Here is a 26,102-nt window from a genome sequence, read left to right as displayed (position 1 = left end):
GTACAATTATCACTTAATTATAAACACTTGACTAGGAAATGTACACTCTACATGTCAGTGTAGTATCAGTGAATCAGAGTGCTCTGGCTTGGTGCCTCAGTAACCTCTCCAGCATGGGGACTGGTGACCAGGAGAGTGTGGAGGATTCCCCACCCCAGGATGGGCAGCTCAGGCACAGCAAAGGCACAGAGTTTGATTTGCTGGCCTGTGAAGGTATCACACACAGTCCTGTTGCCAGTTTGTTCATCCCTCCTGATCCCTCATGACCTGACAGACTAGTTAGAGGAATAGGCCAAAGATGAAAAAATGTGCCTCACATCTTGTTGATTTCTTCTTTTTTGCAGCTCTCCTCAATGGGACCGTGTTGAGCCTAAATACAGAGAAGCCCTCCTCAGAAATAAGGATGATGGAGAATTCTGGTATTTCCCTATTGATTCTTTGTCTACTGTGTTTTCTATTCACCTTCATTACAAAAAAAGTAATTTTGGCAGTTCTCTCTATTCTTGGTGGTGGCTCAAGGCACCCTGTGTTAGCTGTGTGCAAACAGCAAAATGGAGATTGTCCTGACCCTGTGGTTTCAGAGGAAGCAAGACTTGAAAAAACGGAGTTGGCCAAGATTAAGTGACAGGCTGATGAAAAAAAAAGAAAACTGAGAGAAGTAAAAATCCAGCCCTCTGAGACCTGGTCATTTTGTCACACTGCCTCTCCTCATAAAGTGTGTGGTTTGAACCTTGGACTAACAGATGCTTGAAGGGGACAGCTGGCTAAGCAGGTCACTGAGCTTGTGCACTTGACTGCTCTGCAGGTGCTTGTGGTTTTTCACTGCCTCTGATTGCTCTCAGATACAGCTTAGCCATGGATAATCTGACTGTCCCTTAGAAAAAGTGATTATTCAGAAAGTGGGCATCTGCCCTGTGGGCCTCTGAGGTAAGCAGGGCAACAGCAGATGGGTCTGAAATACATACTTGAGGCTTGACTGAAGCACGAGTGTGGGACAGAGAACTCTGGAGGTACAAAGGCAAGGGACAGTGGCAGAGGTGTGCTGGAGATGGCAGGGCTCCAGTGAGATTCCCCTGAATGTGCCTTGTGGTTTACCCTGGGGCACTAGGGGCAGTTAGGGCAGCCCAAAATGCATGGAGAGCTGAACTCTTCTGCAAGGTAGCAGCCGGAAGAGCTGCAGGTGCCTGCAGTGTTCTCAGCAATCCCTCTTTAAAGACATGGGGTGAATGTGGGTACCTAAGTGGTGTCCTCACAGAATGAGAGAGGGGCTCAGGCTGGAAGGGACCACAGTGGGTCATCCTGCTCAAGCAGGGTCGTCCCAGAGCACACACGGCACAGGACTGTGGTAAGATGGTTGTGGAATACTGCAGTGAGGAACACTCCACAACCTCTCTGGGCAACATATCCGGTGTGTGGTGAGTTGAGCAGTAAAGAAATTCTTCCTCATATTCAAGAGAAACTTCCTGTATATCAGTTTCTGCCCATTCCCTCTTGTCCTATTGCTTGGCATCATCCGAGGTCCAACCTCTGACCCCTCCCTTCAGATACAGACACTGATGAGGTTCCCTCTCCAGGCTGGGCTGGCCCAGCTCCCTCAGCCTTTCCTCAGAAGGGAGATGCTCCAGTCCCTGGATCATCTCTGTAGCCCTCCACTGGACCAGCTCCAGCAGCTCCTTGTGTCTCTTGTCCTTAAGATCCCAGAACTGGACACAGCACTCCAGACTGGCTTCACCAGGGCTGGGCAGAGGGGCAGGATCAGCTCCCTGACCTGTTGGCAATGTTCTTCTGTCTTAAACTGAATGACGAGATTTTCCTCCTTCTCTGCAGGATGTCCTGTGAGAACTTCCAGGAGCAGTTTTCATGGCTGTATATATGTAACAACACCCCAGCATTCCTGGACTTTGGAGATGAGCAGTCCACAGCGTGGTCCCTGACCAGCTACACCGGCCTGTGGAGCCCAGGCCTTCCCACGAGGAGGCACCGCTATTCCTCAGGTGATGGATGCTCACTGCAGTCGCCTCCTCTCCACTGATGCTTACCCTGAAACATTCACTCTGAGCACCCAATTGCAGAAGTATTGATTGCCAGTTGCTAATACCTGCCTTTTCCCATTACAGCACTTATCAGCTAAACAGGCAGAAACAAAGCAACAGCACTGGCTGCTGAGTTAAAACTGAAGGCTTGTGATTTAGGAACCCTGGAGTCTAAGTCAAAATGAGCTTGTATATCTTCTTTTAGCCAATTGCAGTAGGTGTTACTGGGGACCTCATCAGAAAGTCTGTTCTGGCAAATATGCTGCTGATTTTACAGAGCAAAAAGTATTCTGAAATTGAATGGATATGGAATGAAAAAATGGTGCTACAAAGCTCAATTTTTTAAGGTAAAAAGGTATTTGGGCCAATGAGACCAGTGGTTTTACTGCCTGTGCAAGAACTCTTCTGACATTGTAAGTTCCAATCAGTAGTAGTATATTTTTACATTTTTATTTTATCTCACCTTTTTTTTTTTTTTTTTTTTTTACAGCTGTATCAGTGTTTGGGCTTTGTGTTTTTAATCTAGGATGGTAGTATCTGATCAGTGAAGAGGCTTCTTTTTTTCTCAAATGATGATCCTTGACTTAGCAGCAAACAGGCTTTGGCTTACAGATTTCAGGCTCCTGCTCCTAACCTTATCACCAGGTCTCAAGGTGTGATAACAAAGCAATGCCTGTGCTGCTGCACACCACAGTTACTGGGATTGAGCAAGGAGATGTAGGTGCTGAACTGAGAGTGTGTGGGCAGAACTGTTTTCCTTGGAGCTGTGTTTTCCAGCAGCCCTCTAGTAAAGTCCCTGTCCAAGTACAATCATTCTAATTTGCAGCTTTCGAGGCCACACAGGGATCTGGCTTAAGGTCAAGTCTGCTGCCATCTCAGTCCTTTTGGGCACTTCATTGCTTTTTCTTTTTGGTTTTTTTTTTTAAACATCAGGAATGCTTCCTGTTAATCAAAGCCTTGGCCAAGAAGCAGCTGTTTCCCTCTGGTGCTCGACATTCTGTGTGTCCATCACAAACATTAGCAGGAGGGAAGGAGACGATGCTTTGCACCCTTTTGTCCTTTTCTATGTGTTTGTCATCTCAAAGCCACAGTCCTTTTCAGCTCAGCCTCTGGCTCTGGTGCCTGATTAAGGGCCACTGCTTTTCTGCTGCTGGGAAAGTGTGCCATGTAGGTGAAGCAGATGTAGGGGGTTGAGAAATCCACACGATTTCTGTGACTTTGCCAGAGATTTCTAAAATGATAAACATGCAATTAGTTTGCCTCCAGATGCCTCAACTTCTAGTGCTAGTGTGGAGACTACAGTGCTCTGTGGCATTTGAAAGGATCTTGGAGCAGTGGCTGCCTGTTCCTCTGGGTCCACACAAGCCACATCTTACACTACTACTGCTGGAACATCTCTGTGCCTACTATTAACCTACTAACACTTTCTCAGCAGGTGCAGCTTCAACAAACCCTCAGTATTTTTTCAAAGTGCTGGATCACGACCCAAATACCTATAATGTAGCAATTTCACTCATGCAAAAACACCCTGAGCGTATGCAGGAGGAAAAAAACCTGAAGATTGGCTTTTTCATCACCACGGTAAGCATGGCAATCAGATATCATGTAGGCACTGTTGTTCTCTGTGTGGTTTATTTTACTGAATTGCCTTTTGGTCTGTTACAAAGTCAGTATGTGGTGTGAATTTCTGGGTGCCTTGTATTGTAGAAACTCAGAGTAAAAATAGAGTTAAGCAGGCTTGATTTCTTTTATTCATGTCTTAAGGAACAAAAGTGGCACTTTTAGTTCTGCAGCATCCCAGAATAGCCCTGGGAAGATCAGGGAGTCCCCGGGTTAGATTATGTGCCAGGGCAATGTCCTCTGTAGCAGCAGTACTGGTGACATGCCGTGCTGGCGGGGCACAAGGCATGACAGCCAGCACTAGCCACAGCCCTCGAGCAGCATTGCAGGTATAGTGGGGAAGCAGATGGTCTCTCGTTCCCCAGAGTGGGCCTGTCTTACTCATCCTCCTGTTTTCTGTCTGAAAAGCCGTGTAGAAACATTTACAAAACACGTGAGAGCCTTTGCTCGAGACCAGTGTAGAGGAAATCCACTCAGATACCTCCACTACAGTTTCTCTGGGTTTTTTTCTTGGTGTCTGTCCAGAGAGGTGCCTTTTCAAGCTGTTCTCAGAGCATTACCAGGCTTACTGAAAGCACAATTACTAGTGTGGATGGATGCTAATCTTTCTCAAAGTATTTTTGTTGTTGGCTGATGACTGTGGCAGGCTATTGTTCTAATCCCAAAGACTAAAATGGAAACAGGGATTGATATAACCCTAATTTCTCCTCATTCTCCTCATTACTGGAGAGTTTTGCCCTAGACCTAGACTTTAAATAATTGATGCCATAAGTTTAACAGCTACTCATAAAGGAAGAGCATGGCTTTGTAGCTCATAAAAAAGTGTGTCTGAGAAATAAAAAATATCATTAAAAGGGCATCCCTCCAGCAAGTGGAGCTCGCTATCCCTGTGGGAGCATATCCTCTGTCCTGTGCAGGTATCAAGCCTGCAGGACTCCATCAGGCCAGCTGTGCCACTCAGAAAGAGTTGCTCCTGGTAAATGGGGAATTGCTCCTTTCAGCATTCCCAAAAATCAGGCAGCAGACTAGGAGACAGATTTTCTCTATTCTTGCTTTATATTTAAACTTTTTCTTTCCCTCCTGTTGATACTCAGGTGTGTTTTCTCTCTCTTGGTATGAGATGGATCAAGGATGGATGAAGCCCAGTGATTTTGTCAGGCCTGGATGGCGTGGCCTCTGTGTGCTGTCAGCCCATAGCTCGGCTCAGGTCACTTGAATTTCTGACCTTGTGAGTGACCTCCTACACAGGAGCTGAAGGGGAACAGAGGAGGCACAGGACACAGAACACAAGAGGCACCAGGATTACTGTGGAGCACCTGGGCAGTGAGGGCGAGGGAACAGTTTTGCTGCTCTGTCACACCATAGCTTTTATTAATATAAATATATTGGTGCATATTCACACAGAGGATTATACAGAAAACATTCCCTCGTAGACACACACGAAGTATTTTAATATGAGAGCTGCTCTACCAGCTCCTCACAGCCAGCCTGGTGTCCTGTCCTGGTAGCAGCAAAAGCCAAGTCCAGGAGCTAAAACCAGAGTGGGTGTGAGTGCCATTCCCTCAGTTTGTTTCCCAGTATTCAGCCTCAGTGCCTGAGGGCAGTCAGAGCATCTTTGGATAAAAGATTACAAGGGGTTTTGTAACCCCTTTGTACAAGGAGAGTGCAGTGGGCAAGATTCATGTGGCTTCACCCTTCCTCCCTGATCTGCTTTCTCTGCCATGATTCATTAGCTGCACCTTCCCTTGTTCCTTACCTTCCGAGACGCATCCAATTGTTGCTGTGAAATCAAAGGAGTACTATCCCCTGGCAGGATGAGAGGAGAATGCAGTGCAGGCAAGGATGCAAACCAGAATGGACATATCTGATAGCTCTAGGAAGCCTTTGATTAAATATAGACGTGGAGCACTAATACATGGCTGTGAGGGAAGTTTAATGTTGTGTGCTAGAGCTGAGAAATGTATAGAGGCTGATTCTTATCTCACACCGGTTTTGATTCCATTGAGATATTAATCTGCTTCTGCTTTTTACCAGAAGGAATGTAGAATAAGGCTCAAAAGTGGGGGGAAAAAGTATTACAGCATTTATTTCTTTGCAACACTGCCCATTTCTATCTGCTCAAGATCTGACCCATAATACTTGGCAGTCTGTGTACCTCCCAGCTGTCTGTATCACTAGTCATCCTATTTTTTTTTCCTTCCAAAATAGCAGTTTTATGTTCTTGTCTCCCAAAGGCATGGCTCATAAATAACTCTGCCACGCTGTATAACCATTCTAAATGGAATTTATACACGCTGATATATTTTGGGGAATATGTTAAGGAAGGGTTTTTTATTATGCTATCTTTACATGTCATCATAGTAATAGCTGTTGCATTATATTTGTTTCATCTCAGCAAAAAAATACTGGAATAACAGATGCAAAATCAGAACACTGATTTTTGTGACACTTGCTGGTTTGGATTGGGATTTTTGAAGCATTGGCATCTGTGTGTCATGCTTAGAGGGCTCTCTGACCTCTTCTAGTCACAGAAGATCTCAGGGAATTTTTTTTTTTAGTAGTAGTATTCATCCTTGATTCCTTTGTGAACTCCAGTGTTAATTGAAGTTCTCTTCAAACCTCCTTACATTCATTTTGGCTTCTGTTTCTTTCAGTTTCTCCACCTTTGAGCAACTATGCTGTGTCCTTGAAAGAAGTTTGTCCCCTGGATGGGCTTTTCAGGCCACTGGGGAGGTGGAGGTGTGCTAGATGCAGTGTGTGCTCAGAGAGGAGTGGAATGGAAGGCTGCTGTGAGTGTGCTTCCTGATTTACTTCGGTTCCTAGCAGGAGCATAGCCAGCTGCATTTTTCTTCCAGGGGAATTCCAGAGTTCTGAAGAAAATCTTTCTCCGGACTCGAGATGTGACCAGCTACTTTATCCTGAGCCCAGGGACCTACGCCGTTGTTCCTGCTGCAGCAGAGGACCAAGAATTCGAATTTCTCTTACGAATTTTCATAAAGAATCAAGACTACAATGAGTAAGATGACATTCTCTCCTTAAAGGCCCCAGACTCACTGTGTGCCTGGAATTAGCTACTTAATGTCAAGATAACTGATGTGGTAATTTGCTTTTAATGCATTCTTGGAGGGTGAAGAAGGCACAGAGGAGTGTGAAGCACCTGTTGAGGGGGGGATCAGGTGTACAGCCAGCTGCACAAGGTTGGCCACTGCAGAGCAGGGCAGGAGCTCATCTGCAGCCACCAAGCTCAGCTTTGGTACGAAGAACCACACAGGGGAGCAATAATTGTGAGATTTGTCCTCTACCCCTGATTGTGGGGTCATTTCTCTTGGCTGAAAGGAGGATTGGGAGTTTTTCCTAATTCTTAACAGCTGTTTGGTAGTTTCTTATGTTCTGCTGGCTGGATGCCACATGGATCACATCCCATTCTGCTTGGAGCGAGACCTGGAGAAGCCAAGAGCAGTGAAAGGCCTTGATCCTTTCACTCAGCCATCTCATAGACAGGGCTCCCTGTAGGCACGAGAGCAGCCTTGAAGATAAGTTTAATGGAAAAATGGTATCTGAGTTCGTGGAAAGGCAGCTATTACCACACACACACACACTTTCACACTACTATGTGAGTATTTGGGTGTGGCTTACTCTAGGTGAGCAAGCTTTGAGTCCCAGCGTTCAGCCTCACCAAATGACCTGCAAGCATCACCTCTGCAGTGCCTTCCCTTCAGCGAGCTTCAGAGTGGATGTGATTGCAGCTCTTACCTCACTGGCCCATATCTTAATAATGAGATTGCTTTCCAGGCTTTGGCCTCTGACAAAAATAGCCCAGAACCAACTCCTGAGTTACGGAAAGCAAACACAAGGAGTCTGTGCTGTGGGCTGGGCTGCCTTCAGTGGGGTGAGTCATGTGTGAGACAGCTCAGCCCTGGAAGTGAGCTTTTCATGGGCTAGGCCAAGTGTGGAGATGACCTTCCAGTGGGTCTTTGCAGCACTTGTCTATGCAGAGGTTATAAAAATAGAACCTGGCTTGTCTAATTTCTCTACTGAAAGCAAAACTCAAGTACTGAATGCGGCAGCTAAGCATGTTTTAGGAATGGTGACCCTAGCCCAGTTTCAGGCAGTCTGCAGGCATTTAGATGTTGCCTTTTAATAGCCCAGCTGCTGTTTTTATTCCTGACTATTAAGCTGGGCAAAGAGAAAGGAGGTGAAAAGTTTCTGTGGCTCAAGGCAGGGCAGCCCTGTGTTCTGCATGGTGAGGTTGGTCCTGGCATGCTCAGAGTGAGCCAAGCCACCCTTTCTCTGCTGCTGGTGCCAAAAGAGCTGGCTTGGGGAAGGCATGGCCCCAGAGCAGCTGGACACGCAGACCTGTGCTTGTTTGCATAGAGAGACCCAGGAGTGGTGCAGCAGCCTTGTCTGAATGGGGCCAGGCTGGGCCATGGGTGCTGTAGGACCATGGGCTGGGTGAGTGCTGCTGCTGGTGCCTGCCTTCCAGCACGGCTGCAAATCAATGCTCTGGAAAGGCCTCCTTTGTCCCAGTTTGATTTTGTAACTCTCTTCTAGGAACTCAAACTTCCTGACCAGCCCAGGGCTGCCAATGGTAAGAGTCTGAAAAGTGGAGTAGATCCTGGTGGTGGTGAATGGTTCCCAGTGAGCTGACTGTTTGGTAGTCACCTCTACTGACTCCTCTTCATCTGCTCTTTTCTCCCTTCACCACCCACTGCTGTCTCAGAGCTTAACTGGTACCCTGCAACCTTGTTGGGAGGGCAGGACACCTCTCTGGAGAGATGGGAGTGACAACAAAGCCTTTCTCTACTCATATGTCTTTTTCATAGCCTGATTTTTGAGGAAACGGGTCTTATACAGTCCCTCTGTCAGCTTGTCCGTCTGTCCTTTCCACCTCACCATCTTTAGCACTTTGACAAACCAAATACAGCAGGGGAGAGAACACTTAAAAGATTTTAATTTCTTTCAATGTCTGTAAAAAGGGGATATATCTATGGAAGAGAGGGGGGGGGGAAACAATTCTTGTGAGTGAGATTGGACATGCTTTTCCCAAGAGAATGATGTAATTCAAGTGCTTGTACCCTATAATGTACAGGAGTCCATAGGGAGGAGACTCAAATCAGATTCTGTTGATTTTCATCAGGATATCATCAGAGACAGAGACATAAAGCAAACTGCACTTTGAAACTGGCTGCATCTCTAGTTCAGCCCACATATTTGCTTCTCCAGCCCAGCTACCACGGGTTTCTTGACTTCTTGCTGTGAGCTGTGCACATTGCCAGGGCTGCTCCAGTCCCTGCTGGTCCCACCAACAAAACCCAGCCACTGGGAGGCTGCTATTTACAGCCTTCAAAGACACAGACCTTCCAAGCCAGAGGTGTGATGCTGCTTCAGGAGAAGAGAAAACTGAGCCCTTTCCCTGTGATTCATTTTCCAGCATGCAATTAAGCCCCATTAGAGGGGTAGTGTAAATGGTGACTTTTTATCTCTTTCCACTGATAAGCTGTCAGTTTACCTGGCTGTTGTCCTTAGCCAATGTTTTGACTTTGATGAATTGTGGTACCCACAGTTTCTGCTCCTATTCAGGTATTTGGGCTTCTTTGGTATGAAGGATCTCACACAGAGATGAAGGCATTGGGTCTTGGGCTTAGATTGTTTTCTGAAAACTTCATAATGTTGAGGATAATTTGTCTTAGTGCCTGGAGGATCTTTTCACTGGAAGGTTGAAAAAAATCACTTAACCATTGAATTGCAATTGATCAGGTATAGTCCAAGCTTATCTTTGGGGTTGACAAGGTACAAGAGAGTGAAAAGTCAATTCATGCTTTATTTTCTTGGTTCACATGAATCTTCACATGCCCTGAGCAGTGATCCCAACCAAAGTCCACCAGTAAGGATCAGGCCTTTTATCTCTATACTCGTGTATTGACTTGCTGAATTCCACCCTGGATGTGTTCTGTCATCTTCCTTAAGCCCTGAACTGCTCCTTCCTGGTTGTACTAGCTGTGCACATCCAAAATATGCTTCTTTTGGGGGTGTGAAAACTGCACCCTGTGCTGTACATTCCTTGCCCCTGAAATTAAAGTGCTATTTGGATATGCAGACTTTTGCCTCCTATTTTTAGCTGAATTATTTATGTCTGCTCTTTGTTTTTGATTCAGGATGTACCAAGACAGAACCAGGACAGCTCCTATAAGGCCCTTTTCCTAAGATACGCTAAGCAGGTACCCTCTCTAAAACATATTGTTGAAAAAAAAAAAAAAACAACAAACCCAAAACCACAGGTGGACTTGCAAAAAGAAAAACTGATCTATGATGTTGATACAAATCCATTTAGATTTTTTTTTTAAATGTTGCTCCATCCTCAAGTGGATATCCTGAAAATGGTATTGATTGACCTGCCAAAATCCCCCCAAAAAATGGGACATTCAGCTGGGATAGATTGTCTAGTGCCATATATCAGTGGAATATTTTAGATTTATTGGAGATTTATAGTTGTGCTGGTGATGGGCTTGCATGTGTGCATGTGTACTTTTCTTTTCTTTTTTTTTTTTTTTTTTTTTTTTCTTTGGCTTGGTTTGGTTTGTTTATTTGCTGAAAGCAATTAGAAAGCCTTGGGTAGTCCCCCCCTCTCATCAGCCTCATTTTCCATTTGCCTTCTCAGCACTTGGAAAGCAGACATCAGTCAGTATTTGAGTAATTGATTCCTGCTCTCTCAGAGCCAAACTCTGTGTTCACAGGAGATGCTTTTAATGGTTTAATAAACTGTTATAAAGAACTCCTTGACTTAGTCAAGAGGAAAAAAATCACTGTCAAAAGTCTCTGCACAATGAACCTCTTGCAGTTAATGGTTATATCAATGTGTGAAGGTGAAAATGAGCAGGGGCTGCCACCCTGGGTGCCCTGTGGGTGTCTCGGGAGAGAGGCAGCCAGGATTGGGGATGGGCAGCAGTGCCTGTGCTCCCAGCCCACTCACACAGCTGCCTGCTGTGCTGCCCATCCACAGCTCCCCATCCCTGCAGGACAAACCCCATGGTGATGGCAGTGCCTGGAGGGCCTTGTTATGCTCCAGAAGGGATGCTGCTGCTCCTTTGATACATAAACAGAGGTTCTTGGTTGCCACAGTGCCTGAGAAAAAAAATGTTTTGGGCAAAAGTGACACAGGAGAAAACCTTATGCTCACAGACTTCTCTCTCTTTGTGTTTTGTTTTGCATTAGGACTCAACTATTGATGCCTTGCAGCTGCAACAACTCCTTAATGAAGTGATCTTGAAAGGTAAAGGTTTTACAGTCCAGATAATGTTTTTGGTGCTTCCCTATCCTTAGACTAGAGTAAATTAGACATAAGATTTAATGGTGTCCTGATGGTGCTTGAAAAATCTTCATTGTGGCTTACTGCATTGTGGGATCAGAGCATGAGAGGGGCATGGCTGGAGGGCTGGAGCCAACTCAGCCATGCAAAAGGCTCAAAGGGCTCTTAAGACTTCCTAAATCAGCATAAGTGGCCTTTCAGTGGTCACTGTCGTTTCCTTTATCCTTATTTCAAGAGGAAGGGTTTCCATCTTTGGGCAGGGACTGTGCAGAGTGAGCCCAAACAGGGCACCTGTCCTTGGGGAAGGTAGAGATGTCTGAGATGTGCAGATTCCCTGTTTGGCACAGAGCCCTTGCTGTTGTTTGAGAACCTGAACCAGTGCTGGGGCTTTTCAGCTGTGTGAGCCTTCAGCCTGGTGTTCTCCTTCCCTCAGAACAGTGTCCTGATGCCTGTCACAGCCCTTGCTCTTGCTAATTCCTTCTGTTTTGTCAATCCTTACAGATGAAATGACCAGCGTGGGAGGGACATTCAGCTTTGATTCATGCAGAGGCATTTTGGCTCTGATGGATGTATCCTTTCAGCAGAAGCAATAAACTTCCCTGGTGCTGCCCATCCTTGCCTTGAGTTATGGCTGGGCTGAGCATCCCAGTGTGAGAACCTGCAAGTAAATATTAGCCCCAATCCCCAATAAATAACTGTCCCATAGTCCATGCACGACTTTGCTGTGCATGCCCTGGCTCTGGGGTGTCTGCTGGAAGGTGAGGATCAACCTTCTGCTAGCAGCTGACTCTTTGCTCTCATTTTGCCCTCACTGGGCTTGGCTAAGCTCCACCCTTGGGTGGGGGTCTCAGGCAGAGCTGAGACAAGGAGGCAGGACAGAGTTTAGGCATAGCTCAGCTGTTCTGTGGTGCTTGCACCATGCCAGCCTGGGGTGGCTGCCAGCAATGCTGGTGTCAGGGGCAGAAGCACTGCTGCATCTCCAGGCACTTGCCTGGCAGGTCATCCCAGTGTTTGTTTCCAGTGTATCTTTCCTATTTAGCTGAATCACTCAACTCTTTTTACTGTTAACAAGACAACACAATAAATACATTTATGGCCATTGTAGAACAAGAGGGCTCCTTGATGAAAACATACATCTCCCTTGTGTGTTTCTTCCCTCTTGCTTGCTCATTGTCTCTTTTCCTCCATGCCTTGAAAAAACTTTGAGGCATTCTCAGAACTTTAAAGACTGCCAGAGAATGAATAAAAATGACCAGAAATGCCTCTCTCTTTCCAGCTTTCAGCATCTAGCCACTGAAAGAGACTTTTCCTCCTTTGCAAAGCCTGTCCTGGGATAAGTGGGCGCTGTGAATGCATGGCACGTGCAAAGAGCTGACAAAGCTTCTGCTCTGCTATAATTCAGGAGGATTTTTAATTCTGGCTTGCAGATAACCCATGTACAGTGTGACCTATCCTGGCCTGCAAAGCCAGGATCAGCTTTTTTCACTCAGGTTCCATGGCAGTGGCACTGGTCTGCTTGTATTTCACTGGTGATGAGTTTTGCTTTCGGGGAGGTTTCCCCATCCAGCATTAGGGTGGATGCTGCATAGAAGGGAGCAGGGCACTGACACTGCCCTTCAATGCCTTCCTGGGGGCTGTCTGCCTCAAAGGCTGCTGCTGCCATCCAACAGAAGGCATCAGCATCATCTCCTCCTGTTCTTGGCTCCTCAGTGCCGGTTCTCCTGGAGGATCCAGGAAGATCAGATCCTGTGGTGCCCCGTGCAGAGGGACATGTTCATTCACAGGCATGTCCATGCTCCAGGGCTAAAAGTCACTGCAGCTTCCCCTGTGGTTAAATGCACCTTACAAATAGAAACCTTTTGTGTTTTGTGAGCACAGGCATGAGTGACTGTACAATGTGACAAAGAAGGTGGAGTTAAACAGGACTGAGAGCAGGAAAACTCTCGGCTTTCTCAACACAGAGTAACAGACAGAGGAGGCTGCACCTTCTGTATTTAGTTCTTGGCAGCAAAGACAGCCAGGTTAACTCTCATTAAGTGCTCGTTTCTTAACTAAATGCACAGCTCAACTCGAATGGAAGACTCACCCTGCAGGAGTTTGGGACCCTCTGGCGATGTCTCACAAAGTACATGGTACGGGCTGGGGGGGGGCTCTCTCTTGGCTGTGGGTCCTGTGGGTTATGTGGATACTGTGGATTCTGTACCCCAGGGCTTTGCAGCAGTGGGGAGCAGATGCTCCGTGCTCTCAAAGCTCTGCAGGAGGAAGCCTTGCAGAGATTGCTTGCTTAGCAGGTCAGAGTTCCCTCCTGTCACGCAAGGCAGGCAGCCGTGTGTGTAAAGTGCTCCAAATGAGCAGCCCAGGCTTTGCCAGCACAGAAAACATCGAGGGGAAAGGTAGGAAGGCCAATTAGGCTCAGAATCTGATGGAAATCTCCATGTCTATGCCACCACTGCCAATTTTTTTTTTTTTTTTGTGTGTGAAATGCTTTCTAAGCTGAAATGACTTCTTGAACAGAGTCATCTGAAAAATGTCATTTCCACATTGCTGCAATTTCTAGTCGAAATGTATAGGGTCTGATGAAAACTTCTCTGGGAGAAATGTTTCTGCTCCAGGATAGGCACTGGAAGCAGTGACATGGTATTTAGGGTACCACCTAAATTCTTCAGGGCATGCATGGCAGCTTCTCTTTGTCAGGTCCTTCTCCCTCAGTCTTGGTGCAGGACAGGAGGGTTTCTTTAAGGCTCAGGTTTGGGTGGGCTCTGACTTGTTCCAGCCCTCTTGAGATGGTCTGAGACCACCTAGTTCCCCATCTAGATATGGTGCTCTTCCCACTGACAGCATCTCAAATGTGGCTTGTGGTGTGTTAGGAAAGCAAAAAGTCTTCTGCCCACCCCAAACTGTGGGATTTCTTACACAGTAACATTCTGTCAGAGCCTTCTGAAAATGGGTCTCCCTTGTCACGGCCGCCCCATCTCACCTGCTGAGCTTCTTTGCAGCATATTTATTTACTAAGGGAGGAGAACATACATAACTGGTTGTAGTAGTAAATGTGGGAAATGGTGGTAAGAGCTTGAAATCTGCCTTTGCACTGTATTTTAGGATATCTTCAGCAAGGAAGACAGAAACCGTTCTGGATTTCTTGATGTTGCTGAGCTGAAGAATGCGATTCAGGCAGCAGGTACGCCCAGAGGTGCTGAGCAGCTCCCCTTGCTGTTCCTGTGGCAGTGAAGGAAAGGATGAAAAAGAAAGAGGAAAGAAAAGGGACTTTTAGGGAGAATTTCATGGAGGATTTCATGGAGATGCCAGTTAGACCACAGCTCTGCTGAGAGGTCTGTGGTGGGAAGATGCAGAGAAGTGCAGCACTGGCCAGACTAGTTTATAGGTCATGGATGGAACATCCAGCAGGGGAAAGCAGAAAGGAAGAGTGAATTCTTGCACTTGCCTCAGTTCCTGCAGTTTCTTTCCAGGGCAGCGACTAAGTCTAGAAGGGAAAGCTGCACCGACAGGCATTTATTTAGTTTGCACTGACCTCTGTTGGCTACTGAGTGCTGAAACTCTCAGTGAGTGCACACGAGTGAAGCATTTTAGCTGAGTCGTCTCAACGGGGACCTCGTCTGTGAAGTACATCTCTGGCACAGCGATCCCCTTTTAATTGTGCAGTCGAGAAGCTCCCATTTGGCTGCCTGGAGCTCGGAGGGGTGCTGTACCAGGAGGAAGCTGGTGCAGGATTGCTATCCCTGGAAGCCATCAGCTGGGGGGATGCATGAATAATTTTTTTTTGCAGCTGGAAGCTGGACAAATCATCAGCATCTGTCTGAGAAGCGCAGCACTGATGTGCCAAATGTCAAAGGAGAAGTTGCCAGGGCCGTTCTGTGAGAAAGATGCTAGAGTGTAAAACTGGGAGGAAATTTGTAGATGGAAAAATCCTGTCAGCCAAAACAATGCAGCTGTTTGAAGGCATAAAAAGACACTGTTAAGTGGCAAATTCAGCACATGTTTGGCTACAAGTAGTTCTGAGTGGGGAAGAAAATTACAAGCTCGTTCTTGCTGCCCTCTGAGCCAGACATCTGCATTTGAATCTGGCTTGGCAATGGGATGATCCCTGTCCTGGCTTTGGAGCAGGAACCCCAGAAGGTGTTTGGGAGCTTGGTGCTACCCCTGGGAATGGAATTAATGTATCTAAATCCAGCTCCTAGACAGCTGTTCCCTGAAGTGTTTAGTGCTTTTCCCAACGAAACACTGCAGTGTGTGCTTAATTTTCAGTTTTCCTAATGCTTCCAAGAATAATAATGGATCAGAGTAAAGCAGGCCAGCTGCATTAACAGCAGCACTGCCCTGAAATGCAGCAGCATTGGCTAGATGTATTTACAAACTCCTCTTTGGCAACAGTAAATGATTCAAAATAATTTTTATAAATAGGGAAACATCAAGTCAGTAATTAAGAGCTTGGCTAAAACCAGAGGGAGGAATCCAGCAGATAAAAGGCTTGGGGAGCAGTCATACAAATCAGCCAAAAAGTCTTGGGAGCAGAGAGGACTGACCTTTCAGTCCCCCTTGATGAGGTTAATTGAGAGACATTGCCAAGTAAGCAGATTTCAGAGCAGGTGTATTCCAGACTGACCAGCCCAAATTGTTGGTGTTTTACTGGTGTAAAACTTGACTGTAGCATCCCATAAGCAATATTTGCTGGAATCCACTCTCTGGAGAGAACTTGATTGAATTCCCACTGTCTTCAAAAGGTTACAAATAGAATTTCTTGCTCACTGCTACAGTGGTTTAAAACCAGACTAAAAGAAGGCATTTCATTAATTAGATTTATTTTTAATTACTATCTTTATCTCCTTTGAAAAGAATATAAAATCATGTTTACCTTAATTTGAAGTGTATCTTAAGCCCAAATGTTTTTCCATTCTTTAATTATTCAGCACTGTGTACCTGCTTCCTGCTGGAGACCTCCAACTAGGCTCATGCAACCAGAGTTTGTCAATGGTGGTACTAAACCACTTCCACCACTTCTCTCTCTCCCTACGCAGGTGTGGAGAAGCCATTTCTTTTATTTCTGCTTTTTCAACTAATTTAGCTCCATGATGAATTCATTTAAAACTGAAAAGTTTAGAGCTGGTTGAAAAAGCAGGAAAGTTACTTCACATTCAGCTGAGCTACTAAAACCTGGAGTGAGCAAATGAGACTTTTCTGAAGTCTCAGAGAAGGCATTAAACCAAAGCTATCAGTCCAGCTCACTGCAGAAAATTTCCCTTTTGTTTTGCAAATCAGCTTTTAGTGCAAAATATATTTAAATCATTCCTCTTATATAGCCAGCACATTTAGGGTAGTTTTATTTAACTAATAAAAGAATCATTCTAAAAAGCAATTTTTGTTCATTCAATTGAATACCAATTTCCATCCAAACAGAGTGCGACACAAATATTGAATAATCAGCTAATAAAAAAGAAATGCACCCTTCACCATTTTCTAATAGAAGAGAAAATGTAAAAATTAAGAATCCCAGGCATGCTATGCAGCATAATAGCCTGAGCATGCAGCATCTGCCTCTTTAGCAGAAAGAGCCGGTGATATTGTAAATGCCACGCTCAGACTTTTACAGTTATGAGCCAAAGAAAATCACCCTTTCTTACAGAAAATAAAAGCTAAAAAGGCAAAGCAAGATAACACTAGTTTAACTAGCTCAGTGCTTGCAGCTTGCTGACTTAAGCCACAATGGGAGTCAGTGAGTAAGGCGACTTTGGTTTTCCACTACCCTACCCCGACTCTTAGGCACGAAGCGGGGAAAAGGCTGTCCAGGAATGCAGGACAGGGCAGGGGGGCTGAGGGTGTCCCCAGCTGGCTGGCAGGGTGCAGGAGGCCATCAGAGCCGGTGCTTTTCCAGTGTGCTTTCCCTCGGCAGGCCTGCCCATGGACGCGCAGCTGCTGCGCCTGCTGACGCTGCGCTACGGAGATGCCCAAGGCAGGGTTGGCTTCTGCGACTTCGTGTGCTGCATGCTGCGCCTCGACACCATGAGCCGTGAGTGCCAGCTCCCAGAGGGGCCCCTGGCAGCAGGACAGCCTGCAAAGCCAGGCTGAGAGCAGCCAGGGCACCGGGGACGCCACGGGCGGGGTAATGATGAGTGCCTGAGAGCAGAGCTCGTGCTAGGGAAATGTAGCCACAAACGCCGGAGGTTTATGTCCAAAACGGAGACAGAGGAGTCCTTTTACTTTATTCTAATAAAGGGAGAGGCCATGGGGCATTCCCCTGAGATCTCTCAAATTTTTAGAGGATGCAGCCTCCCTTTTATCCTATTTTCCCTCTCTCTTTCCCTGTTGACCGAGGTACTTGAGAGGTACCGACTTCCCAGAACACCTGATACCTGAGATTCCCCTCTAATGTATAACCCTCCCTTTTAATTTTTAATTCTTACAGAATTCATGGTTTTCCCCAATTGCTTCTTTCACCTTTCAATATCCAATTTCATTTATCAGCAAACCTACAATTTGTTTGTAAAGGCAAATATCTCTTTTTCCATTCATCAGTCAGTGGAATCCTTCCCGTTGTTTCTTTTATTTCTCAGCGCTAGTCTTATCTACCAGCAGATCCACAGCTTGTTTGTAAAGACAAATCCATCATTCCTCTCACTTGGAAGTGACTCACCTGCCCCAAGTCCAGGCAGGGCCCAGGCAGTTCCTTGGGCAGCCTGTTTGCCAGGAGCTGGATTTATCTCCTGTCCACTGGAGCAACTGGCTGCTAGAGAGCAGTTTAGTGTTCAGTAAAGTTCTCTCAGTTTTTTGGTAAGGAGAAAGTCCAGTATCCTCTGTGAATAAACAAACCCATTCCCTGTGCTCCATCCAGCTATTATCTGGCACTTGCAACGAGGGACTGTCTGTAAATGAGTTTTTGCCTGAATGGAAATGAAATTCTGTTTCACAAAATCGTAATTTTTGCTACTCTAATAATAAGCATTTTGACTGGAGATATTGGTAGTTAAACAAAGTCAGCAACCGTGACCCCAGTGCTAGAACATCACTACAGCAATTTATTTCATCTTTAGAATGAGCTGGGTGTCAACAGTGCATGGAAACGAGCATTCATTTTCTCCCATGTGTTTTTAGCACTGATGTTTAATGGGCCAATAGTGGTCAGCAGATCTGCTTGGATGGCACTGCCTAAAATCCCATTTCAAGGGAGTACAGCAGAAGCAGTTCTGAAAATGTTGTACAATCAGTGTGTCCTGATTTTAACGCTTTCATTTAAAAAAAAAGCTTGTAAACACCCATTTTTTGTGATTATACAAGTCACTTGCTGTAGATGAAAGTTTTTATGCCTAAATTAGTGCCATAGTATTTTTTTTTCATTTAGAAAAGATCCTTTTACATTTTAAGTGCCAATGTAAAGACAAATTCTTTGCATTCATGTGGAAAGGAGTCTCTAAAAGTCTCATTGCTGTCTGTAATGAGAATCTTAAAATGCTCTCCACTCTTTCAGTTATCACTTTACAGAGGGTTTAGTGTGGAATACATTTCTCAAACTTTTTAGATCATTGTGAATAAGTTTGTTACAGGAGAAGATAAGGGTGCCAAGTGGGAATAAAAGTCAGTCAACCTTTATGATGATGTGAGTGCAGCAGGGAAGATAAAATCTGTCCCATTAAATCATTACTCATCCTTTCAAGATAGCCAGAGATGAGACCCAAACCAAAAGCAGCAGATTCTTTGCAAATTCTATTTAACTGGAGTTAATGAAGCAGTAAAGAGGCACTTACCTCTGCCCAGAGGAGGTAATTTCAGCGCTGCCACTTTTTCCTGAAAAGGCAGCTGGGTGCAAGCCCAGTCCTGCAAATACAGCCTTGTCAAGGGGCTGGGCACAGCATGAGGTTTTCCTTGTGCCTTTCTTCAGAGCACTGTAGGCTGGTTGTGCCACCTTTCCTCCCTGCTCTGGGCCAGACAGGTGGCTCTGGTGGCCTCCTAAGGGGCAGATGAGCAAGGAGCCCTGGTGCCCTGTTCCTACCCTCTCCCAGCAGCCTTTTTGCTAAGGCTGGGTAAGTTTCAAAACATCTGGAATCTAACAAAGTCTTTTCCATTCAGGATGGGAAATTCCAGGCTCCCGGAGAAGTGTATCATTCAAGGATAGACGGACTTAAATTTTTTTCAACTTTTTATTACTGTTTATAACAGCACATTTCTAGGAGAAAAGTAATTTCAAAATAAATAAAAACCCTCAAAATACTGTGTTTTGCGTTTATCCAAACATTTGGATTTGAAGACTTCTCCTAGACATGCTGCAGTATAAATATGCACATAGAATAACAATATTTGAATGATTTAAATTTTCTGATGGCAAAGTGTTCTGTCAAAAAAAAAACTTTCAGCAATGTTAATTTCAAACTCTAGCTGAATAACAGCAGCATCTGCATTTATATTCCCTGCAAAAAGCTTGCAAGGCATACTAATGACTTCAAGAGAATCACTTTCTTTAGGGCACACTGTGATCACTCACTGCCAGGGAGGATGGAAAAGGACCAGCAGAAAGTTTCCCTGTGGGAAGATGTGTTTCATTAGTTCACCGTCCTCCTGTCAGTCTTCAGGCAGCAAAACAATTGAAACAAATTATGAGAGGAGATGAAAGCAGCCACATTGAGCACCGCCTGTCCCTACAATTCTGCCAAATTCTGGCCCCAAAATTGGGATGCCTTCCCAGGCTGTGATCCGAGGGCCAAGGCAGAAGGGGTACCCAGCACAGAAATGAGATGTGGCCAGGCAGGACACCTGAGCCAGGTAGAGCATCCCAGCACAGGGATTGCAGCTCTGCTCCTCAGCTGCCACAGCCTTGTGTCTGCATTGCATTCTTGATTCTTCGTCATGAAGTAAGTTTTGTTTTTTTTTTTTTGTTCTGCCCCTAGATGCATTCCAAAACTTAGCAGAGGGTGGATCACAAATTTTGATGACGGCAATGGAGGTAAGAATGCTCCTTCCTTCTCTTCTCTCCACTCCAGCTCCAAAGTGGGACCACATTTTAGCAGAACGGTGAAGTTAAGTTGCTAAACTTTTGTCCTAGCAAATAGCGTTGGAGGTTTTGCCTGGCTGGAAGCACATCCTTTGTGGGAGGTGTTTCCCTGGGGTTCCCTGGCCCCACTGGTGCACAGCTCAGTGGCCATCCCTGGCCAAGGCATGGAGTCTTCCCTTGCTGACACCAGCCAGTCGTTGCTGGAAACACTGCTCAAAGTGACTTTGAGAAAGTGACAAAAAAAAAAAAAAATAAAAAAATCCGTGCCCTGATTTCTTACTGCCCCTTCTGTTAGTCCTGAATTGCAAAACATCTTGGTTTTAAGAAAGAAACAGCAGACAAATGCTTGCTGCTGCTGTTTGTCTTAAAAGCACAGCCTGAAGGATAGCTCACTGAATGGGGATACATCAGCCTTTTTATCAGCTAGTCTGAAGCAAAAATCCTGCTGTGCTCCATAGTGATATGCCTGAGTACTGCATTTTATCAGTCTGGGGACTGTTATTTGACAACCCAGTGTTTAAAAAGATTTTTTTTTAAAAGCCTTTTACAATCTCACCAGCTCCCATTTACACTCTGTGGTTAGTGCAGAGCCTCATTGTTCATTAAATCTGTTTTTAGCAAGGGCAGAGCACAGTTTGCAAGCAGAGGACCTGAAGCGCTTTTATAGGGTGGTCTGTAGGACAGCCAGGTTCCCAGAACTTGCTCTCTCTTCCACTTGCAATCAGGCAGGTGCCACCCTTCCCCAGAAATTGCTCCTGCTGCAGCTGCTGCAATGATTTATCATGGAAAACAACATATGGCAAGGGTTTCTGGATCTGAATTGTAATAAGGGAAAGAGGCAGTTCCAAAATCCCTTAACTATCCTGTGCAGTACAAGAGGACTACAGTCACTGGGTCACCCCTGAAGGTTCCTGAGACAAGTCTGAAGACTTAGTGTACCATCACTGTCTAAATGCGCCTTTTGTTCTCCTTTTTCCAGTGGCTGACTCTTGTCATGTACACCTAGAGAGACGCCAGAGGTCATGGTAAGAATCTTGTGCTGACAAGAGAGGGGTGAGGTCCTTGCAGTAATCTCAGCCTGGGGTTATGGGGGCTTTTGAGAGAAGCAGCTGTGAGAGGAAGAGGGAAAGAGGTGAGACCTGCAGCATGAGAAGGGCTGCAAAAAGAATTCGTCTTTGGGCTATTTTTTCTGGGGAATTGCTGATGATCTTCCCAGTCAAACAGACCACCAATGGCTCTGCTAGAAACTTGCCTCCACCTGAGATCACTGATGAGTGAGCAGAATTTTTTTTTTGTATTCTGAGGCGTGCAACTACTTCTACATATCTTACACAGCAGCAAATGTATAGTCAAAGGGTGGGTATACGAAGTAACTTCGATTTCTTGGTCAGTCCGAATTCACATTTTTAACAGAATTATGTGATTTGGTTTACATTTGAACTACACTCCCCATCTTGTGCTTCTTTTGATGTTTGCTCCTTCATGTCAGGGACATTTTTTCCTCTGGACTTTCAAATTTAGCTGCTTGGTTCTTGTGAAAGACTCTGCCTTTTCCTGCAAAACTGGTGCTGTTTATGCATCTGAGAACCATCTCAGCCATCGTGCTTCTGCTAACCCTCTGTGATGCAGCTGTTCCAGTTGCAGTGTTAGTGCTGGACCCAAACATTTGTCACTGAGGAGAAAGCAGGGAGGAAACCCAATCCTTAGAGAAAACGTGCAGTGGAGGGGCAGCTGGCCCCAGGAATTTGTGGAGCATCCTTGGGCAAACTCAGACACTTTCCTTATCAGCCCCATCTAAAAACGGAGTAAAAAACCCAAGCCCATGACATTCTTTAAAATCCATGAACTGCATCCACATAAGCCTTCCTACAGACAGGAATTACAATAATAAATCGTACATGAACAGCATCTCTGGTGTCTCACACCCTCTTTCTGAAGGCAGTTTGCATTGGATGCCAGCTTTGGTGAGAAGTTGGAAGGGGAAATGTATGACTGGGGTGTGAATTACACCTCCCAGGGAGAAAGCATGGTAGGTTCAGAGCCAAGGCAGGGATGGCTCCATATCTTTCACCTTCTTGGCTCCTGGTTACATCCAATGTGTCCAGCTGTGGAAGGAGCTGGGCTTCAGCCCTCAGCACTGTGATGCCTTCAGCCCCTGAGCTCTGCTTGCAAACAGTTTTTGTTTGAAACTCTGCCCTTTGCATTCAGAGCTGTGGACAGTGCAAACATGCATTTTGATGTGTGGAAGCAGAATATTCACAATACTGCACCCAGCACTTGCACTGCAGACTATCATTAGGTAAATATGAGAAGGACCTCGCCTTTGGAGATGAAGTTGCTTAAATTATTGATTGCAAATTATATTCATAGTCTATTTAGTAATCTTTCTTTTTTTTTTTTTTTCATTAATCATTCATAAACTGATCATAACTTCTGGGAATATATAATTAATCATAATTTTCACTTACTGGTTTGTAATGAAATCCTGCCTGTAGGGTGTTTGCAAGCAGCTCACTTGAGCAATTTAGCAGACACTTGCAGCTGGAGCCTGGGCAGTCATGGCACAGGACCCTCAGAGGACTGGAACTGGTGAAACTGGAGCCTAACAAACTGTGATTGATGTAGGAAAACACACTTGGCATACGCTGAAAAAATCCTCTTGGCAAAAATATTCCCATTAGTGATTCCTAAAGGCTCGCCTGAAGCTGGCTGTGTTCTGAGTCAGTCTCTTTACCTCTGTTTTAGGTGACTTTTCTTCCTCCTCAGTAGAACAGTGCCCAAGGCCATCCCACACAAAAGCCATCCACGGAGTTCTTGAAAAACCACAGTGAAGGAGTGAAGCCAGGTGTCCTTATGCTTGGTGGTACTCGGATATTGGGATGAAGAGTCCTTTCCAGGCAAAATGGGGGTGCTTTGGAGAGAGAAGAATTGCTAATGCAAGCACTCCATGGGAAAGCTGGAAGTGACTGTAACCTCCTCTCATCTTCCTGTAAATAGTACAGAAGTTAGGAACAGCTCCATTAGGTCCACTGTGAAAAAGAATAGACTCATGCCTTTTGTGTGAAAAGAGTGTATAAGATGTAAGTTACAACAACAATCAAGACACAGTTTTATTTGAATTATTTCTTAATTTTCTTGTGTGCTATTTATAAGTGCCAGAAAATGATTGAGGAAATTAGTCATAAATTATAAATAACATCAGAAGCTTTTTTATTTTCTTTATACTTTTTATTACTAAATTTTAAAAAAAAAAGTCTTTACCATTTTTGAGTTCATCAACTATTGGTATTCCATTTTATTTGATACAGCAATGAGGTGGCATATTAGAGATATAGAACAGATTGTGCACTGCTTTTTTCTGACTTCCAGAATCTATATTGGGACTGTCTGGGAGTAGAAAAGTTTGTCTGAACTGCATTCTCTTCCTCGATGTCTTTAAAAATGCAGGTCTTCTTCAGACATAATTCCTGCTCGAAATTTAACTTAAACCTGCAAAATAACTGTAACTTTTCTCTATCCACACATGAACTTAATTTTCATACTTTTTTGTCATGGCTTTAGCAGCAAATTTAGTGATCTATTCCACTCAGGTATTGAAAAAAAACAATAATCTTTGGAGACTATTTGTGAAAATGCCAAAAAAGAAGGATGCAAATGTAAATGGATGAAAGAAATCCAAGGTTGCCATGGCAATATTATTCACACCGTGCCTCACCCAGGCTCTCTGCACAGGTTTCCATTGAGGCATCCACACATTAGCAGCAGATTTACCCATTTGGCAGGGAGATGTTGCACACTGGAGCAACAACTACATCACAAGGTAGGTATGAAACCCAGATCTTTGTTATCGTGAGGTCAGTCTGTGTTGTGTCACTGCCTCGTTCAGCAGCTTGGGGAGCATTAATCATGTAGGTAGGTCCTAGGCAAGAGGGGCCACTGAACCCACTCTTCCACTGAAAATTAGAGCAAGGGGAAATCAGTTAAATTAGATTATTCTAATGGAGTTTTTTTCAGTAATTTTTGAACAAACTGATTCCTTCTCCAAAGTGGGACATACACATCCCACCTGAAATTGTTGATCACTAATTAAGCCCTCTGCAAATGTTGGCAAAGAGAGAGGATTAAAAGGGGGCCATGGAAAAATGAATATGCTTTGCTAAAAAGGTTTATTAGTAGAATCGTTTCAGAGAAAGGTTTATGTATCTTGGCCTGGGAATTCAAAAAAGGTAATCTAAAAACTTCAGGTATTTCTAGATGACTTCCACCACACGGTTTGGCCATGCTCAAGATGCTCAGACCTGCTGGGAACAAGCTCTTTGTAGCTACAGAGAAGTCATCTCTGTTAAAGCTGCAAAATTCAGTTCAAGTCAACTGGTTTAAATACATTCTTGTTGTGTGAAAGTCTCATCTATAAAAATACCAAGCCATTAGGATTAATCTTAAACATCTTAATTTGCAGCCAATGTATTACTTCTCCTTTTGTTGCAATGCGTGATTGCCTTTCTGTGGAAGGCAGTTCTGCCTGTCGGGAGGCACAGATCCTTGTCTCATAACTCAGCCTGGCCACGGACTGAAATGTCTCCTCTTCATTACAAAGCAGGCAGAGACACCAGGCACCCCTGGTGAGAATCATCACCTATCCCTGAGTTATCTCCCCGTGAGCAGCTGCTGGGGGTGATGCTCTGGGGAGTGTCCCCCGGCACAGAGCCCCAGCAGAGCCCACCTTCAGCTCCATCCCACCAGCCCTTCACCCAGATAAGTGTGGCTCTGTGCTCTGGGCACACCAGCACTCTCAGGGACCAGCCCGTGGCCCCTCTGGCTTTGCAGGCTGATCCTGCACTGGGGCAGAGTAATAACTCGCTGCTGTCAAGCTGAGCATGGCTGCCTGTCTGTGGCATTGGAAGAATTGGTATTCCACTTGATTTATACCTCCAACCAAGCTAATTAAGCAACAATTCAGGAGGAATCCATCATTGTGACAGACTTGTTGATTAACCATCCTACGAACAAAGTCAAGGGTGCTTGGTAGCCTGAAAAAAAAAAAAAGGGTCAATAATGGAGAAAAGCAATGATTTGGCCATAATATAGTGGTGGCTATTATTTCCAAAAGCAACAAGAAGCTTAATACATCTCACGAATACTGGGGCCAATACTGAAAACAAAGGCAGCTCAGATCAGTGGGGTGTTAGATAAAGAGAGACAACTTCTACATTTCATCTTTGTGTGATTAAGCTGTGAAGGCAAGCTTTAAGGGGATGGTGCCCCTATTAAAATCTTCAGGCTCCTTCATCTGTGTTTGCCAGCTCTGAAATGTGAGTGTGGTCCCCATGAGGTTTCTGGCACTTGTGAAGGCTCTGAGATTCATCCAATTATGATAATATAGTCTCTAATTTTTTTGATTAAAATCAGTTCCTAATCCTCAGGGACACAAATCTGGAAAGCCCTAAGAGAATCTGCTGTTAGAAATTGAAGAAAAGGACCTAGAACAAATGCTCTATTTTTAAATCTTCATGAGGCTAAAGCCCTCAAGAGGGTAAGAAGCAGGCTGAAGCAGATGAGATTAGTGATGCTGAACTTCCTAGCACAGGAGATGGGATATAGAACTGATGAAATTAGGTAAGATCTAAGCCGGCCATTAACTTTAGGAGGACTTTGGTGGAGAGTGGTGACAGCTGACTCTGCAAGTATAATCTCTAGGTGTAATCTTGGAGCCCTGCTGTTTACTGCCCTTCTCCTGAGACCCAAAGGCCCCAGTGTCTTACATCTGCCTGCCTAAATTGTGCCAAGATGGACAGAGGAGGAAGTTCTCACATGTCTTACCTACAGAGTCTGTTTCCTGAGCATGCAGCCTGGATCAAGGCTTTCCCAGGCACCTTGGAGGCTGTGGTTTGATGCCCACACTTCAGTGAACACATCTTGCTGTTGTGGTCTGGGAGACTTGGGGGTGTCCATGGCCAGTTTTGGAGCAGCTGAACCTCCCTCTCTGCCTTTGGCTATGCCTTAGGTTTCTTATAGAGAAACTGCTACTGCAATTTGTACAGAATAGCTATAACATTTTCAAGGGGAAAAAAAAAGGCTCATTATTCCATAACCACATGCATGTCTGGAGAGGGGAAGGCTGGGTGAGACCTTGGGTGTGAGCAGCCCA

The 26,102-nt window shown here is 45.0% G+C and overlaps 1 protein-coding gene across 1 annotated transcript in view; it reads left to right on the top strand.

Annotated features, from left to right (window-relative positions):
• The window catches only part of CAPN13 (calpain 13), a 44,387-nt gene extending 21,544 nt beyond the window's left edge, over positions 1-22,843 (top strand). The window contains exons 9-22 of the mRNA XM_088161082.1: positions 345-419; positions 1,828-1,994; positions 3,469-3,614; positions 6,509-6,669; positions 8,205-8,241; positions 9,809-9,871; positions 10,866-10,923; positions 11,461-11,528; positions 13,023-13,091; positions 14,059-14,137; positions 16,865-16,981; positions 19,851-19,906; positions 20,934-20,979; positions 22,700-22,843. Coding sequence (XP_088017208.1) covers positions 345-419; positions 1,828-1,994; positions 3,469-3,614; positions 6,509-6,669; positions 8,205-8,241; positions 9,809-9,871; positions 10,866-10,923; positions 11,461-11,528; positions 13,023-13,091; positions 14,059-14,137; positions 16,865-16,981; positions 19,851-19,906; positions 20,934-20,960 — 1,123 coding nt within the window. The 3' untranslated portion in view covers positions 20,961-20,979; positions 22,700-22,843. The remainder of the gene's footprint in view (positions 1-344; positions 420-1,827; positions 1,995-3,468; positions 3,615-6,508; positions 6,670-8,204; positions 8,242-9,808; positions 9,872-10,865; positions 10,924-11,460; positions 11,529-13,022; positions 13,092-14,058; positions 14,138-16,864; positions 16,982-19,850; positions 19,907-20,933; positions 20,980-22,699) is intronic.
• The last annotated feature ends 3,259 nt before the right edge of the window (positions 22,844-26,102 follow it).

The sequence above is a fragment of the Sturnus vulgaris genome, chromosome 3 (genome assembly GCF_052056855.1).
Source record: "Sturnus vulgaris isolate bStuVul1 chromosome 3, bStuVul1.hap1, whole genome shotgun sequence".
In the NCBI taxonomy this organism is placed as follows: Eukaryota; Metazoa; Chordata; class Aves; order Passeriformes; family Sturnidae; genus Sturnus; species Sturnus vulgaris.
Note: the sequence above shows the minus strand (reverse complement) of the source record. Positions and strands in the feature narration are given on the sequence as shown.